The sequence below is a fragment of the Buteo buteo genome, chromosome 12, assembly GCF_964188355.1.
Source record: "Buteo buteo chromosome 12, bButBut1.hap1.1, whole genome shotgun sequence".
Taxonomy (NCBI): Eukaryota; Metazoa; Chordata; class Aves; order Accipitriformes; family Accipitridae; genus Buteo; species Buteo buteo.
In genome coordinates this window covers 2,046,092-2,060,732 of record NC_134182.1, presented here as the reverse complement: position 1 = coordinate 2,060,732, position 14,641 = coordinate 2,046,092, and the positions used below count along the sequence as shown (strand labels likewise).

Genomic DNA, 14,641 nt, shown 5'->3' with positions numbered 1-14,641 from the left:
AAATTCTCCCTGTACCATCAGACCAGAGGAACTCTCTTTCTCTTCTGGAAAACATATTTTCCCAGAATACTTCTACTCAAAATTTCAGCTGACATATCCATGTATGCGATGCAGCTGCCAGAACACACCAACACAGATTTGATGATGATCTTGTAGCTGTCAGATGAAGGAATAAATACAATGGATGCATCACCAGGGAATGGCAGCAATGAAGGAAACGAAGCACAGATGTACATGAGAAAAATCAGGGGTTTTAATGATAAATTAGTAGGTAAGAAAGATAATAAAGAATCAATGAGTTCTGTTTGACATATTTAGGATCTTTCCCACATCAGATTCTTAGTCTTCAATTAGATGGTAACTATCATGGGAGAAAAGTGTCAGCTTTACAGCTTACGCACCCACCAGTAGCACTAGTCTGAAAGCAAAGTTTGGGATCTCATTCTTGGCAGCACTCATTAGCAAGTTTTTCTGATCAGCTAATGACTTACTTTCTCTCATTCAGAATAAGCATCTGTGGAGTACTCGACACAATCCTTGGAAGCGATGCATCACCACCCAGCTGTTCTATGGCACTTTTCAAGTCACACAACCAATTTTTGGTACAAGAATGGATTTATGTTTCTACTTCAGCCTTAATCTTCAGTGCTGACTCTACTTCCAGTCCACTCACAGGACTGCTAACGCAACTGATATGTTGCTGCTTTATGTTTCACTAAAACCAAAGTCACTCCATGTCCTGAAGTTGCTCACAAATTTAGAAGTTCACTTTTAAAAAAGCAAGCTGCTTTGTCACCTTGGCTGTGAAGCACGAACCCAGTTTACAGTTTTCTTTCACTTTAAAATTCCAGCCACTCTGTCATATAAATACAGTTTGATGGAGAAATCTCACCACCTTCATGGCAATCATCAAAAACCTGCAAAAGAAAGCCCTATGTCAGTAATTATATACAGCAAGCACAATCTCACTGGAAGCAACATGCTCACATGTCGTCTGCTCTCTGCTCCTTCCCCAGTAGAAAAGCAGTAGTCTAACAGAGGCCAAAATCCAGTAAGTCCAGTGCCAGCTCTGAGGAACAGTAACGTGAGCACAACAAAGCAAAACAGACCCCGCTATAGTAAATGATGCAAATGGACACATAGGCAAGTTTTACCTACATATCAGTTTACAATCTAAGTAGGAGAGACCAAAGCTAGGCAGAAATAAGTTAGCTTGTTAAAAAACATAAATAGGCAAACTTGAGATCAGAAAATAGAATAATTTGGAACAGGCTAAACTTGACCACACCCTTTCACATACAGTCCAGTAAAGAAGCAGGATATAAGTGGGAAACATCCTGGTCAAAACTAAAAAACCTGCCTCTTACACCATAGCTAAGGCATCACAGATAACACTCATAAGCATAGTTGGTTTAGAAAGCCATGAGGATCACTCACAGGCATAACCTTGCAGTGTGCTGGCTGGCCATTTGCAGGATTGTATTCAAAATTTGCACACACCCGCCTATTCATATTCAGAATTAGTTACTTACAGGGCAGAGTCCACAGGGCGTCCTGACTAATCCAGTAGGTTGTATGAGAGGACTAACAGCTCTGTACAACTTCATCTGTCCATCCACACTGCCTACCGTCCCTTCCTTTGCAGCAATAATAGTCATCTCCACTTTTCCATCATATATTAGTGTATTTAAAATGGTTTCAATGTCTTCCATTGACAACTCGACCTAAGAAACAATTTTTAAAATAAATATTCGGAAAGACACACGCTAATAAGTCCTGCAAGGAGGAAATGAGCAAACACCATGAGAAATAAATCCTTAGAGTTCTAACGTAGCCCAGATAAAGGCACTGCTCTCGCTAGGCACTTCATGGGGTTGTACAGATAAAAAAAGCAAAGCAAATACCAACACCTCCTACCTCCCAAACACTTTTGGATTACACTAGCCTTGGCTTCCCCAAAAGAACTTCTCTATGCACCTCAAGTGTCTACATCATCCTAGCATGATACATTTCCAGTTTTACAGGAAAATAATCATGAAAGAAGAAAAAGACAAGACTGCTGAAGCTATGCCTGTTGACGGTGACCAATAATTGCAGGGTTTTTTTCCTCCTCTAAACCTGCTTGAAGTACATAGGCTAACTTGAGAGAAATTATGAAACATAAACCAGTTGAGATTGTTAAAGGAAAACTCACTCCAGTTTCCATCAACAAGGATGTGAATGCTAATTCTTTTATACGTCTTTGAAAACCCACATGTACAAACTATCCTGAAATCCCATGCAGCACTGAGGACACTCTTCAAAAAGCAATAAAGCAGCAAAGCCCACTTCTAGTACAGTAACTGTAGGGTACTAAAGTACTAAACGGACCCTCACCAAATTTGCAGGACCCAACTCCTGCAGCTAGTCATGCACTGAGAATTCTGAGAGTAGTAAGATGAATCTATTCTGACCTTACTGATGCCCAGTTCACAGATATATTTCCACACCTCATGGGATGAGGCAAATGAGCTGTTCCTCTGTATCATGGGGTTCTGTTTGCTCTCTCGAGCTGCTTCTGCCTAAGAAAAAGCAAAGATGAGTTATAGTCAGTGCTCACTGCCATGAGTCTCCTTCGTGGTTCAGTTTCAGGTAGACTGAAGTATAAAAGCTGATTTCCAAACCATTTCTGGAACATGTTTTTTTATTTAGCATTTAAAGCTATGTCCTTAAGACTGATGCATGTGAGACAATGCAGTGCACAACCAAACATAGTTTTACACTAAATATGACATAGATTAATATGAAGGAGTATTAGCATCTGGTGGTTTTTGACACAAAAGTTTCTGCTGTATCTAGAGCCAGTTAAAATATATTTTAACGGAATAGAGAAATGCTGCAATCTGCATAGGACTTATTTAATGGAGAGCAGGCTTCTCCTGCAGTTATACTAGAGAAAATTGTCTTTTAGAAAGAGCTGACTGACTATTGCCTTCCACCCTCACAGAAATTAGGAGATCTGCAGGGAAAACAGTGACTTTTGCTAAGTTTTTTGGTCCTGTGTTCTTTGCTGCCTAGCTTGTCATTGGACCTTGGAGACAGAAGGCTTCACTCCCTGTACAGGGTGCAAAAATATGCATTATTAAAATGCAACACCATCACACTTGCTGTGACAAATACCATCCAGTACAAATTTGCCAATCCAATTATAACAATTGCCAACGCTTACAGAAAACACTATGGAAAACTTAAGCCTTGCCTGTCACTGGTTTTATAAAGAAAATAATTACTTGCACAAAACAAATAGAAGGTGACTTTAGTAGTCGCACTCACCTTACTCTGCAGAAATTTAAAACACTGTTGATTTAACACCTCCACAAATTCAGACTCAAAGTCTTGGTCACTGTACCAAGCCCCACCAGTCACTGACCGGTCAGGCTGCAGGTTATATAGCATATACACCTTCTTCTTGGATGCCTGTTAGAGAAAAGCGCACAGCTCTTAACAGCTGAAGTCTTCCTTAAGAAAGGAAGATTTAAGAAGATATCTGCAAAAGAGATAGTTTATTACTCCTAAAAGCTAGGGCACAGTAATCCATCTGACTTGAGCTATCCTTAACATGTTTGACCCTCAGGTAACATGGAGATAAAGAGAAGATCAATACATTTGGATTCCTAATCATTTTATAACATAGTGTTAGAAGAAAGAATCCTACTAACAACGTGCACACAATACAAACCTCACTGAAGAGCAGAGTTTAACTTTAGCCTAGTGACTCTAATCCCCCTCCACAGTCGAAGGAGGGCAGGAAAGTATCTTTAGAAGACAGCAAAGACAAACTTAACGGAGAAGCTTTCAACTGTTTCTGCAGCATTCATCCCGCACACTGATGATAAGAGGATCCTTACATGATTAAACCCTGCAGCTAAAGTTAACCCTTGCGAGCCCACTCCTTACTGCCACACCTAGATGGGGTGAACGTGAATGCTGCTTCAGTCCTGATATTAGTAGTCAGTCAGTCAAAGGACAATGGTCGTCCAAAGGACTACTCAGCAACCACTGAAGCAATTTTAGCAACGTTACATCCCCTGTATGACTAGATGAAGCCAGCACCTCTCACAAGAACATGAAAAAGCTACTGCTTCTCTATGTCCAACCTCTTTATCTCCATTTTATTTTTATTTAGGAAGTTACCCTCACCTCTCACTCCACCCTGCCCCCCCAAAAAACACACACACGCAAGCCAAGGTATTGCCTCCATGGTGCAGATGAGACTGACACATAAAAAAGGCACACAACATAAAACTTCCAAGAGTTCACAAGCCAGTGGTCTTCCTGGTGTTCCAGGCCCTGCCACAAGACAGAATCTCTGCTGAAAACCAGGAGAGTGTCCAAAGAACATGCTAATGCCAATGTTGTAATTAAGCAGGTGAGGGAGAGCAGGATCCTGCATGAGCATTATAACACTGTGAGAAAAAGCATGGAAAAATGTAAGCCTTACTCTGGTACGTGGACTATTTGCACAGAAGATAAATAAGTACTTGAGTAACTGGAACAAAGTAGAGGAATGAAGACTAAGACAGAATCAAACGTCTTAGAAATTGTTTAAAGTAAACAGCACAAATCCAGTACGAACCAGATAACTGAAGGGAGTTTCAGGATCTCCGGGGGAGAAGAACCTTGCAAGGTCACTTGCAGCTACGCAACCATACCACTAGTCCCATATAAAAGGCTGAGATTGCTTCAGTACCAGAAATACCAAATTGTGGTACAGTAACATTGGGACCAATGGAGAAAAAGTAATTACGAGCACGTTGCTTATTTGAGTGGAGACAGGAGAAAAGGGTAGCAGAAAAGTGTTAAGAAACAAAAAAGGAGAATAAGGTATAAAAATCAGAGAACAAGAGAGGGCAGGATCTGCAGACAGCAGTAGTATAGATGCGTACAAACAGCAGAGAAGCTGGCCTGTGGACCCAAGCCCATTGGGATGCTGGAGGGAAATGCACCAGACTCTTCCCTAGATTTATGTCCTAAACACTAGGTATGGAAGTGCAGAGAAAATGGTGACAGAACTGCAGATTAGTAGTAACCAGTGCAAGAGGTTTGTGCAGGGTAACAGAACTATAACAGCTGTGTGCAATAAAGAATGACAAGAACTAGAACTGCAATTTGATAGTAATGGTGTGTAATTAGTAGCGGTTGGAAGAGAAATAAAACTGTATATTAATAGTGATGTGTTTATTAATTGGATTATTAAACAGTTTGTTAGTAGTATGTTGATTATTTAATAAACATTTTATAGCCTCTCGTATCTGTAGGACCTCAAACCTGCACACTAAAGGCAGAGTCAAACACTGGTGCATAGTCAGTGAGATAGCTAGAGGCAGAACGAGGTCTCTCTGCTCCCGGTCCCCTGTTCAAGCATACACAGCATGCAGCAAAAGTTTGAAATTGTTAAAAAAAGTTACAAAATACTCACTGCCACAGATTTAACTGCTTTAATTAGTTTCTTGCTTTCCAAGTTTTTCAGTATCTTATTGATCTCCGTTAAAGGCAAATTACTTTTGTATCTAATATCCCTGCTCCAAATACCTGTTTAAAATCACAGAAGTGAACAGAAATGAACAGAAGAAACCATTTGTTTCTGTACATACTCACAAACCAAAAGTCACATCACAACATTGCTTGACTCACTTGCCAACCATAGGATGTATCCTCTATCCTACCACTCCTGGCAGAAGGGAGGGAAGGGACAGAAGGGGATGGAACAAAGAAAACAACTGACAAAACCCAAGAAATGCATACCACCACCATCACACTGTCCTTCTGCCCTTTATCTCTCCTCCAAGAGCTCTTACAAGTGGACCCTATTTCACTGCCAACATGAATACATCACAGAAATGTTCTTGTATTTTTAGGTAACTAGTGTTTGCTTCAACAAAAACATGACAGCCAGTTCTACCTGCCATCTCTCAACCATAGTGTGCAATGACTGCTGAGAAAGCCTAGTTACTAGTGGTTTCTGCTGGCAGTACACCTATTAAATCTGACATAGGTATCTCATTTTCTTTTAATTAGTGTTTTGTGGATTCCTCAGCTTGACAGTCCCACAGATAATTGTAATTCATATTCCAAATATTTTGAAAGAGCCCCCACCCAAAAGTCAACCAGACTTCTCTTTGGTTTTTAAGAAGTGGACACATGGAACACTAGCTACAGACCTGGTATGGGGACTCTAGATTTTATATTTGTATTGTCTGGACAAGCATTTAAAAGTTTGGACAGGAACAGTTCCATAAGTAAACAGAGTTAGTACCATTCACAATTATAATTTATTTGAACTACCTTTGTTGCCTGCATCTTCTATGATTTGGTAAACCAGCTTCTCTTGATTGTCGGAGCCTTTCATTTTACTGTAAAATAAGAGAGCCATCAAGATTTTTGAAAGGTCCAAAATTTGAAAGAAGTTGGATTTGTCTTAAACTGAAAACAAGCACTATGAAAAAAACAATGCACAAAGGAAAAAAACCCTACACAATAAGCCAGCGATTGGCAAATATAATACATGACACTAAACCTCTCTGGATCAAGCCAAGCTTGCCAGTGAGAAGCCACAGTAAAGAGAAAAGAGCACAGTATGAAAGAAAAGTGACTAAGTGGGAGTCACTCAACTTGTCATAACAATGGGGAATTTGGAGTCACGTATTAACACAACTGTGGAAGGTCAAACACAGCACGGAGCATAATTTAGGATAATCTGTCTCTAGACAGAACGTCTACAAAGGGATAGTAGCATGCTCCCAACTCTAAAACATGCCTTTTCACTGGTCTGAGAAAGCCTGAACTCAGCAATCTTTTTCTAAAGCATTTGAAAGAGAAGATGACACGCCTGCACTGAGGATAATTTTGAAGTATATTTCTTTCCAGAAGTATGTCTAAGGCATCTTTTACTCAAGATTTACATAGGCATCACAAGACATGGTTTGAAGGTACATTTTAATAAATCGAAGAGTATGAGTAGCAGTTCAAGTGGCCTCCTGGACAGCTGTAACTACGAGCCCTGATCCTGTAACATGAGCAGTGAGGAAGACCACAGAACCACAGTTTGCAGAGGGTATGGTCAGGCTTCAGCTGGATTTCACCTGAGCACATATACATGTTTGCACAGATCACTTTGCTGTCATCTGGACCAGGAAGTCTGCTAGCATGCTAGAACTGTAGTCCCATGGTACCCTCTGTTCAGTAGAAACCACTATACCTAAAACAGTTTTCAGGATCAGCTCAGAAGAGTCACGTGTACCCTCCAGAAACAAGCAGTTATGTTCTGTAACATCCACATTACAGAATCCATATTACATTGCTGAGTGTATTCTCAACAATGCTGCACGTGAGTTGCAGAGTTGTGTTCCAAATATATTTATCCAACAAACACAAGGCTTACCTTGCATTTTGAGACTCTTTGATTCTATACAGAAGACCTGCATTGCTCCTGAGAAGGTCCAGCTGCCCCTAGGAGAGATGGGCACAATGCATTTACTTTCCTTCAAATAGCTTGTTTCAGAACATGGCAAGAATCTTGTAATATTCTAAATTAAAAACATTATTTCATGCCAACTGAATAAAGAAAAGGGAAAACTAACATTTCTAACCACTGGAAACAATAATACCCCTGAGGATATTTTTTCCCTACAAGTACAGTAATACTCTTGAGGATATTTGTTTTCCCCTACAAGTATCCATTTATCATCAGCTATCAGAAATAACAAATACAGTTCCCATCCCTTCCCACAACATCTATGCACTTCCTATTATTTCTCCTAACTTTCACTATTGCACGAGGGACATCAAGTTCTTGTATACTTTGCTCTCCCTTTCCACCAAAACACTCATTTGCATGGCTACCCAGAAGTCACGCTAGAGCTCTACTGCACAAGTTTTGAACAATTCTGCGTTCCAGTAGCAAAGTCCTATTTTATACTAAGTAAAGACCACTGGAAAACCACCAACCAGGATTGATAGTGCCTCTCAGAGACAAATTACCAGCATCTCTCACACACAAAACATCTGTTCTTCCCTTGACACTTGTGCCTAGGCCAGGAAAATTCTTATTTCCTATTTTGAAGAGACAAGCAATTAGACAAGCCCAAGAGCATAACTGTGTATAACAGCACTAACATTCACTCTTTCGTTGCAGGCTAATCCTTTCCCCGCAGTTACAGCCTTGCTTCTTATAGATTTGCATTATGTCACTCACTGAAGATCACACCTACACCTCAAGGTGATCCCCTTCAATGCTTTTCTACAGATGAAGTACTTGCAGCCCATCTCAAGTGAAGTACCTGATGCTTAATAAGGCTGAGCTCTCACTGCAGTTTTTCCCCATGTTTGAGGTACTTATTAAATCTCCCCAAACAGCCCCCACACCCTAAGGCATCTACCTGAAACACATTCTAGAGACTTCACTATCTTTGAAGCCTCACTGTGAAATTTGGCCAACCCACTCAAAAGTTCCTGAACACACAAGCTCACATCCAATGTATTGATAAATCACATCTATAACAGAAAGACCAAGAAGAGAGAGATTAGATTAATTCCAGTGCCACCTACTATGGTCCAAGCTAAGAAGTTTCAGTTATTAAAAAAACCCCAAACATCACACCTCACTCAGTTTGGATACTTTCCAATACCCCTCTTTCTGAGAAAGCCCTCTTTTTCAACAGTGCTCTCTCTGCTGCACCACTCAGTCTGTTTTATTGCCTGACTTCACATGCCCATGAAGCGGCTAGCTAAGGAACCAAAAGGAATCTTGATCTTTAAAGACCTTGAACATTTAGCTGACACTCAAATTTATGCCACACTAGAGCCAACAAGACTAAACAACTAGTGTCTGTTCCTGAACATGTGGCAGAATTAGTTGACAGTGATTCTCGCTCCTGGCTTAGGCTGACTCCTGATACAGCAAATGAAAAGGCCCAGTGAAGTGTGGGAATTTAGAGAAGATGCAAAAAATCCCTGGAGACGTTTCATCTGCTTATTATCAGAGTAATCCACAACCTTGGGATTTTGTGAGGGGTTCAGAGAAGACCTTCACATATAAGGGCATGGGATAACATCCATTCTTTTATCTCTAGCTAATTCATTCCCCATCATTAATGGGCCTTGTGGTTATCACCTGTGGCTGTCTTACCACCTGCTGAACCACTGCAACTACACTTGCACCTGACTGTTACATTAGACCATTGTATCGTATTCTGCTTTACAAAGTAATGCACAGGGAAAAGACGACGAAAGAACTTTAGACACATCAAAAAACAAATGTGGTACTTCTCAGCGGTAGCTTCCTCACCTAGAAACTCACAGAGATATACCCATTCATGGTAACTTTGTATTACAGAAAGGAAAGAGTAAGCTGAGTATGTTTTAATAGGCTTTGGCAATCATAAGTGCTTATGGCGACCAAAAGTAAGTTATAGTAACTGTACATAATGGCAAATGCCACTAAATCCAAAAGGGATTAATTTGCTAGCCCTGCCCAACAGGTTGCTACCATGCAGACAGTGTGTTCAAAGTGCTCCGGGTTGGCTGAAGTGACACAAGGAAGGCGAGATGACCCTACCATTGAGAGCAGCCTGTTGATTGCCATGGCTCGCTGCTGGGCTTCCATGTGAGGCATATCATTTTGAATCACCTGGTCTGTGATACCGTGAGGAAACTGATGACACAGCTCAATAATCCTGGGGGAGGATGAAAGCAAGTTTAAAATCATGTTCTGTTACATCCAAAACCAAATCCAAACAGTATTAGAGCCGGAATGGAAGAGAAGGAAAAGAACAATTCAGGGAAACTGTTTCTCAATCATACCTATTGAGGGAACTTAGCATCTAATCCCTGTGCTGACAAATAACGCCTCTGCAACTGCTGGATAAACTACGTTTGCTCTTTGTGACAACACTGAACGTGGTGCTCCATTTCACTTTTCTGTTGCTCTCATTATTAAGCATATGGGTTTAGAGCTCCCTGTACAGTTTCATTACACAAAAGGTTCTGATGGGACGGAATTGCTAGCTAGTCAGAGAACGCAAATACTGATGAAATACCATTTAGAAACCAATAACTTAATGCAGAAAAGTTGCAATTCCCCTTTGTAAAATTTTCAACACCAGGGCAGCCAAAGGTAACCTGACCCCATCCCTCACTGCCACCTAAACACCTCCCAGCCTGTGATGGATGCACTCAACCCCTTAACCAAACTAGCAGCAGTTTGGTACAGGCTCCAAAGGAGGCAAAGGCCTGAGCTGTAGCCAGGCCAAGAACTCCTCCAGGAAACCCCCAAAGGAGCAGAGTGACACAGTGAGCATCGATACATATGAGCTTGGAACATGACCATGTGATTAACACATGAATAATAGGTGGCTTTTCCAAGAGTCATTTATCAAGGAACAAAGAAAACTGTGGGTACAAGGAGTCTGATGCATACCTTTCCTATTGTATGCAATTTAACTACGAGCCAAGCACTTTATTCCATAAATACGACATCCTAAGTGAACCTTCTTTGAGGTCTCCCTGCTAGGCAGCGTAACTGCATGGCGGTGATCTCCCCTTGAGCTGGGACACCTCTCAAGGTTGCTCCTCGAGGCAGAGAGACATTTTACTAATGACAGATCTTTGGATGAGTCCCAATTCAAGTTCTCCCTGAACTGCAACTGGACTGCATACCAGGCGACTCTCCCCTTGAGCAGGGACGCCTCTCAAAGTTTGAGATTCCTTACCTGAGACTCAAAGATCCTTCTTTACCCAAGGCAGAAAGATGCCTTACTCGCAACAGACCCTTGGTAAGTGACTGATAGCATGCTTAATTAATACTAATGAAAGCAATGCTCGATATTAATTATTATAAACTTTGTATAGATAATTCCATTAGACATAAACCATTGTCCAAGTGTGGGGTTAAGATTGGACCTAGCTGCCCCTAAGCTCCATCAGGAGTTTAGAAAGCAAGGGGGTCCACTCTGAACCTTGAGCCTCAAAAGGACAGTCTCTCTTACCCTTTTTGCACCTCCAGTCTCCATGTAAATCAACCTATCTCGATTCTAACTCAATTTTCCTTTGTATGTTTCTTCCACATACTAAGTAATAGAGCGAACCTTGCCATCGAACTTGGTTAAGTCGCACTTTTATGAATTCATATTAAACCCACTTTTGTTAGTACCTCTGACAGCGATTCTTTAAACGATCCAAATCGCTCCTCCACGACCCAGCCCCAGCACCAAAACGCAAGGTGCCCCCAACAGCAAACCTCTCCTTCAGGACCTATTCCCTGACCACCACCCGGGCCTCCACCGACGCCCCCCAAGGCACCGGCACGCTCCTTACCCTCCCCACTCCCCTCACATCCCTGCCGCCTCCCCCCCGCCATGACACCCCCTCATTTCCCTGCCAGCCCCCACAGACCCCCCCCCCCTCTTACCCCGCCGCACGGGCCCTCACCGCCCGGCAGCCTCCCCCAACGCCAACACGCACATAATACCGCCTCTCCTCCCACCGGGGCGGCCCCCCGGCACCACCCAGCCCCGCACCTGTTCTCTATATCCATGGGGTCGGGGACCTCCGGCTTCACCTTCACCTCCGCCATGGCGAGGCCGCGGCGGCAAACCGGGCCCGGCGCGGCCGGATGACGTCAGAGCCGCGCGACGGAGGGAGGGAGGGTGGGGGGGACGGGGTCGGTTGCTAAGCAGCGGGACGCGGACCAATGGGCGGGCGGCGCTGGCGGGGGCGAGGGCGGGCGCGCGGCGTCTGTGGTAACGGAAGGGAGAGGAGGGGATCGAGTGGGGCGGGCAGGGCTGTACAGCAGGGATCTTGTGGGGAGAACAGGGATCGAGTGGGGCGGGATCGAGTGGGGCGGGCAGGGCTGTACAGCAGGGATCTTGTGGGGAGAACAGGGATCGAGTGGGGCGGGATCGAGTGGGGCGGGCAGGGCTGTACAGCAGGGATCTTGTGGGGAGAACAGGGATCGAGTGGGGCGGGATCGAGTGGGGCGGGCAGGGATCGAGTGGGGCGGGCAGGGCTGTATAGCAGGGATCTTGTGGGGAGAACAGGGATCGAGTGGGGCGGGATTGAGTGGGGCGGGCAGGGATCGAGTGGGGCGGGCAGGGCTGTATAGCAGGGATCTTGTGGGGAGAACAGGGATCGAGTGGGGCGGGCAGGGATCGAGTGGGGGGGGATCGAGTGGGGCGGGCAGGGCTGTATAGCAGGGATCTTGTGGGGAGAACAGGGATCGAGTGGGGCGGGCAGGGATCGAGTGGGGGGGGATCGAGTGGGGCGGGCAGGGCTGTACAGCAGGGATCTTGTGGGGAGAACAGGGATCGAGTGGGGCGGGATCGAGTGGGGCGGGCAGGGCTGTACAGCAGGGATCTTGTGGGGAGAACAGGGATCGAGTGGGGCGGGATCGAGTGGGGCGGGCAGGGCTGTACAGCAGGGATCTTGTGGGGAGAACAGGGATCGAGTGGGGCGGGATCGAGTGGGGCGGGCAGGGATCGAGTGGGGCGGGCAGGGCTGTATAGCAGGGATCTTGTGGGGAGAACAGGGATCGAGTGGGGCGGGATTGAGTGGGGCGGGCAGGGATCGAGTGGGGCGGGCAGGGCTGTATAGCAGGGATCTTGTGGGGAGAACAGGGATCGAGTGGGGCGGGCAGGGATCGAGTGGGGGGGGATCGAGTGGGGCGGGCAGGGCTGTATAGCAGGGATCTTGTGGGGAGAACAGGGATCGAGTGGGGCGGGCAGGGATCGAGTGGGGGGGGATCGAGTGGGGCGGGCAGGGCTGTACAGCAGGGATCTTGTGGGGAGAACAGGGATCGAGTGGGGCGGGCAGGGCTGTACAGCAGGGATCTTGTGGGGAGAACAGGGATCGAGTGGGGCGGGATCGAGTGGGGCGGGCAGGGATCGAGTGGGGCGGGCAGGGCTGTATAGCAGGGATCTTGTGGGGAGAACAGGGGTCGAGTGGGGCGGGATCGAGTGGGGCGGGCAGGGCTGTACAGCAGGGATCTTGTGGGGAGAACAGGGATCGAGGGGGGCGGGATTGAGTGGGGCGGGCAGGGATCGAGTGGGGCGGGCAGGGCTGTATAGCAGGGATCTTGTGGGGAGAACAGGGATCGAGCGGGGCGGGCAGGGATCGAGTGGGGGGGGATCGAGTGGGGCGGGCAGGGCTGTATAGCAGGGATCTTGTGGGGAGAACAGGGATCGAGTGGGGCGGGCAGGACTCTATAGCAGGGATCTTGTGGGGAGAACAGGGATCGAGTGGGGCGGATTGAGTGGGGCGGGCAGGGCTGTATAGCAGGGATCTTGTGGGGAGAACAGGGATCGAGTGGGGCGGGCAGGACTCTATAGCAGGGATCTTGTGGGGAGAACAGGGATCGAGTGGGGCGGATTGAGTGGGGCGGGCAGGGCTGTATAGCAGGGATCTTGTGGGGAGAACAGGGATCGAGTGGGGCAGGCAGGACTCTATAGCAGGGATCTTGTGGGGAGAACAGGGATCGAGTGGGGCGGATTGAGTGGGGCGGGCAGGGCTGTATAGCAGGGATCTTGTGGGGAGAACAGGGATCGAGTGGGGCGGGCAGGACTCTATAGCAGGGATCTTGTGGGGAGAACAGGGATCGAGTGGAGCGGATTGAGTGGGGCAGGCAGGGCTGTATAGCAGGGATCTTGTGGGGAGAACAGGGATCGAGTGGGGCAGGCAGGACTCTATAGCAGGGATCTTGTGGGGAGAACAGGGATCGAGTGGGGCAGGCAGGACTCTATAGCAGGGATCTTGTGGGGAGAACAGGGATCGAGTGGGGTGGGATCGAGTGGGGCGGGCAGGGATCAAATGGGGTGGGATCGAGTGGGGCAGGCAGGGCTGTGGGGTGAGATCAAGTGGGGCAGGCAGGGCTCTATAGCAGGGATCTTGTGGGGACAACAGGGATCTAGTGGGGCGGGCAAGGCTGTGGGATGGGATCGAGCAGGGCAGGCAAGATGCTATAGCAGGGATCTTGTGGGACGGGCAGGGCTGTGGGATGGGATCGAGCGGGGTGGGCAAGGCTGTGGGATGGGATCGAGTGGGGCGGGCAGGACTCTATAGCAGGGGTCTTGTGGGGAGGGCAGGGATCGAGCGGGGCGGGCAGGGCTGTGGAGTGGGATCAAGTGGGATGAGCAAGGGGCTCAGTAGCAAGGATCCAGTGGGGCTGGGGTGGAGTGGGATGAAGTGGGGTGGGCAAGGCTGTGGCTGGGATCAAGCAGGGTGGGCAGGGGCTCGGTAGCGGGGATCAAGTGGGGTGGGCTGGGCTGTGGGATGGGATCGAGCAGGGGGCAGGGGCTGTACAGCAGGGATGGAGTGGGGCAAGGTGTGGTGGGCTGTGCTGTGAGGGGACGGGAAGCAGGGCTTGACCTGGCAGGGCAAGTGCAGGCAGGGACGGAGCCCACGCTGGGGCAGGGACCGTGAACGCTGGGGTTGCCGGCAGGACTGGTTGTGTCCCACCAGTGATGGGCTCAAGAAGGCTGAAACGGGGCTCTGTGCTTTTTTGGTCCAGGTGTGCCAAGAGCCAGCGGGTACTTAAGGAAAAATACTCTCTGCCCCCTCACGTCAGGTAAAGATCTGATCCACCCATTGTTGCATCTCCTGTGCCACTGCA

At 46.7% G+C, this 14,641-nt stretch overlaps 2 protein-coding genes across 2 annotated transcripts in view; one reads left to right on the top strand and one right to left on the bottom strand.

Moving 5' to 3' along the window:
* Positions 1-231: 231 nt before the first annotated feature.
* Positions 232-11,652, bottom strand: POLR3F (RNA polymerase III subunit F). The gene is made up of 9 exons (XM_075042413.1): positions 11,556-11,652; positions 9,596-9,713; positions 7,421-7,488; positions 6,325-6,392; positions 5,459-5,571; positions 3,313-3,456; positions 2,454-2,561; positions 1,533-1,724; positions 232-917 (listed from the first exon to the last, which is right to left on the bottom strand). Exons 1-9 carry the CDS (start codon positions 11,609-11,611, stop codon positions 840-842), a joined length of 945 nt encoding a protein of 314 aa, XP_074898514.1. The 5' UTR covers positions 11,612-11,652; the 3' UTR covers positions 232-839.
* Positions 11,653-11,759: 107 nt separating this feature from the next.
* DZANK1 (double zinc ribbon and ankyrin repeat domains 1) overlaps positions 11,760-14,641 on the top strand; it is a 27,766-nt gene continuing 24,884 nt past the window's right edge. The window contains 2 exon segments of the mRNA XM_075042420.1: positions 11,760-11,777; positions 14,540-14,596. The gene's annotated coding sequence lies outside the window, so the exon portion shown is untranslated.

Coding starts and splice junctions, on each gene's coding strand:
- POLR3F (XM_075042413.1), bottom strand. CDS start 11,611: ATGGCGGAGGTGAAGGTGAAGCCGGAGGTCCCCGACCCCATGGATATA. Junction 7,489..9,595: donor TCAACAGGCTGCTCTCAATG/GTAGGGTCATCT, acceptor CATCTCTCCTAG/GGGCAGCTGGACCTTCTCAG. Junction 3,457..5,458: donor AAGCAGTTAAATCTGTGGCA/GTGAGTATTTTG, acceptor TTTCTCTAACAG/GCATCCAAGAAGAAGGTGTA.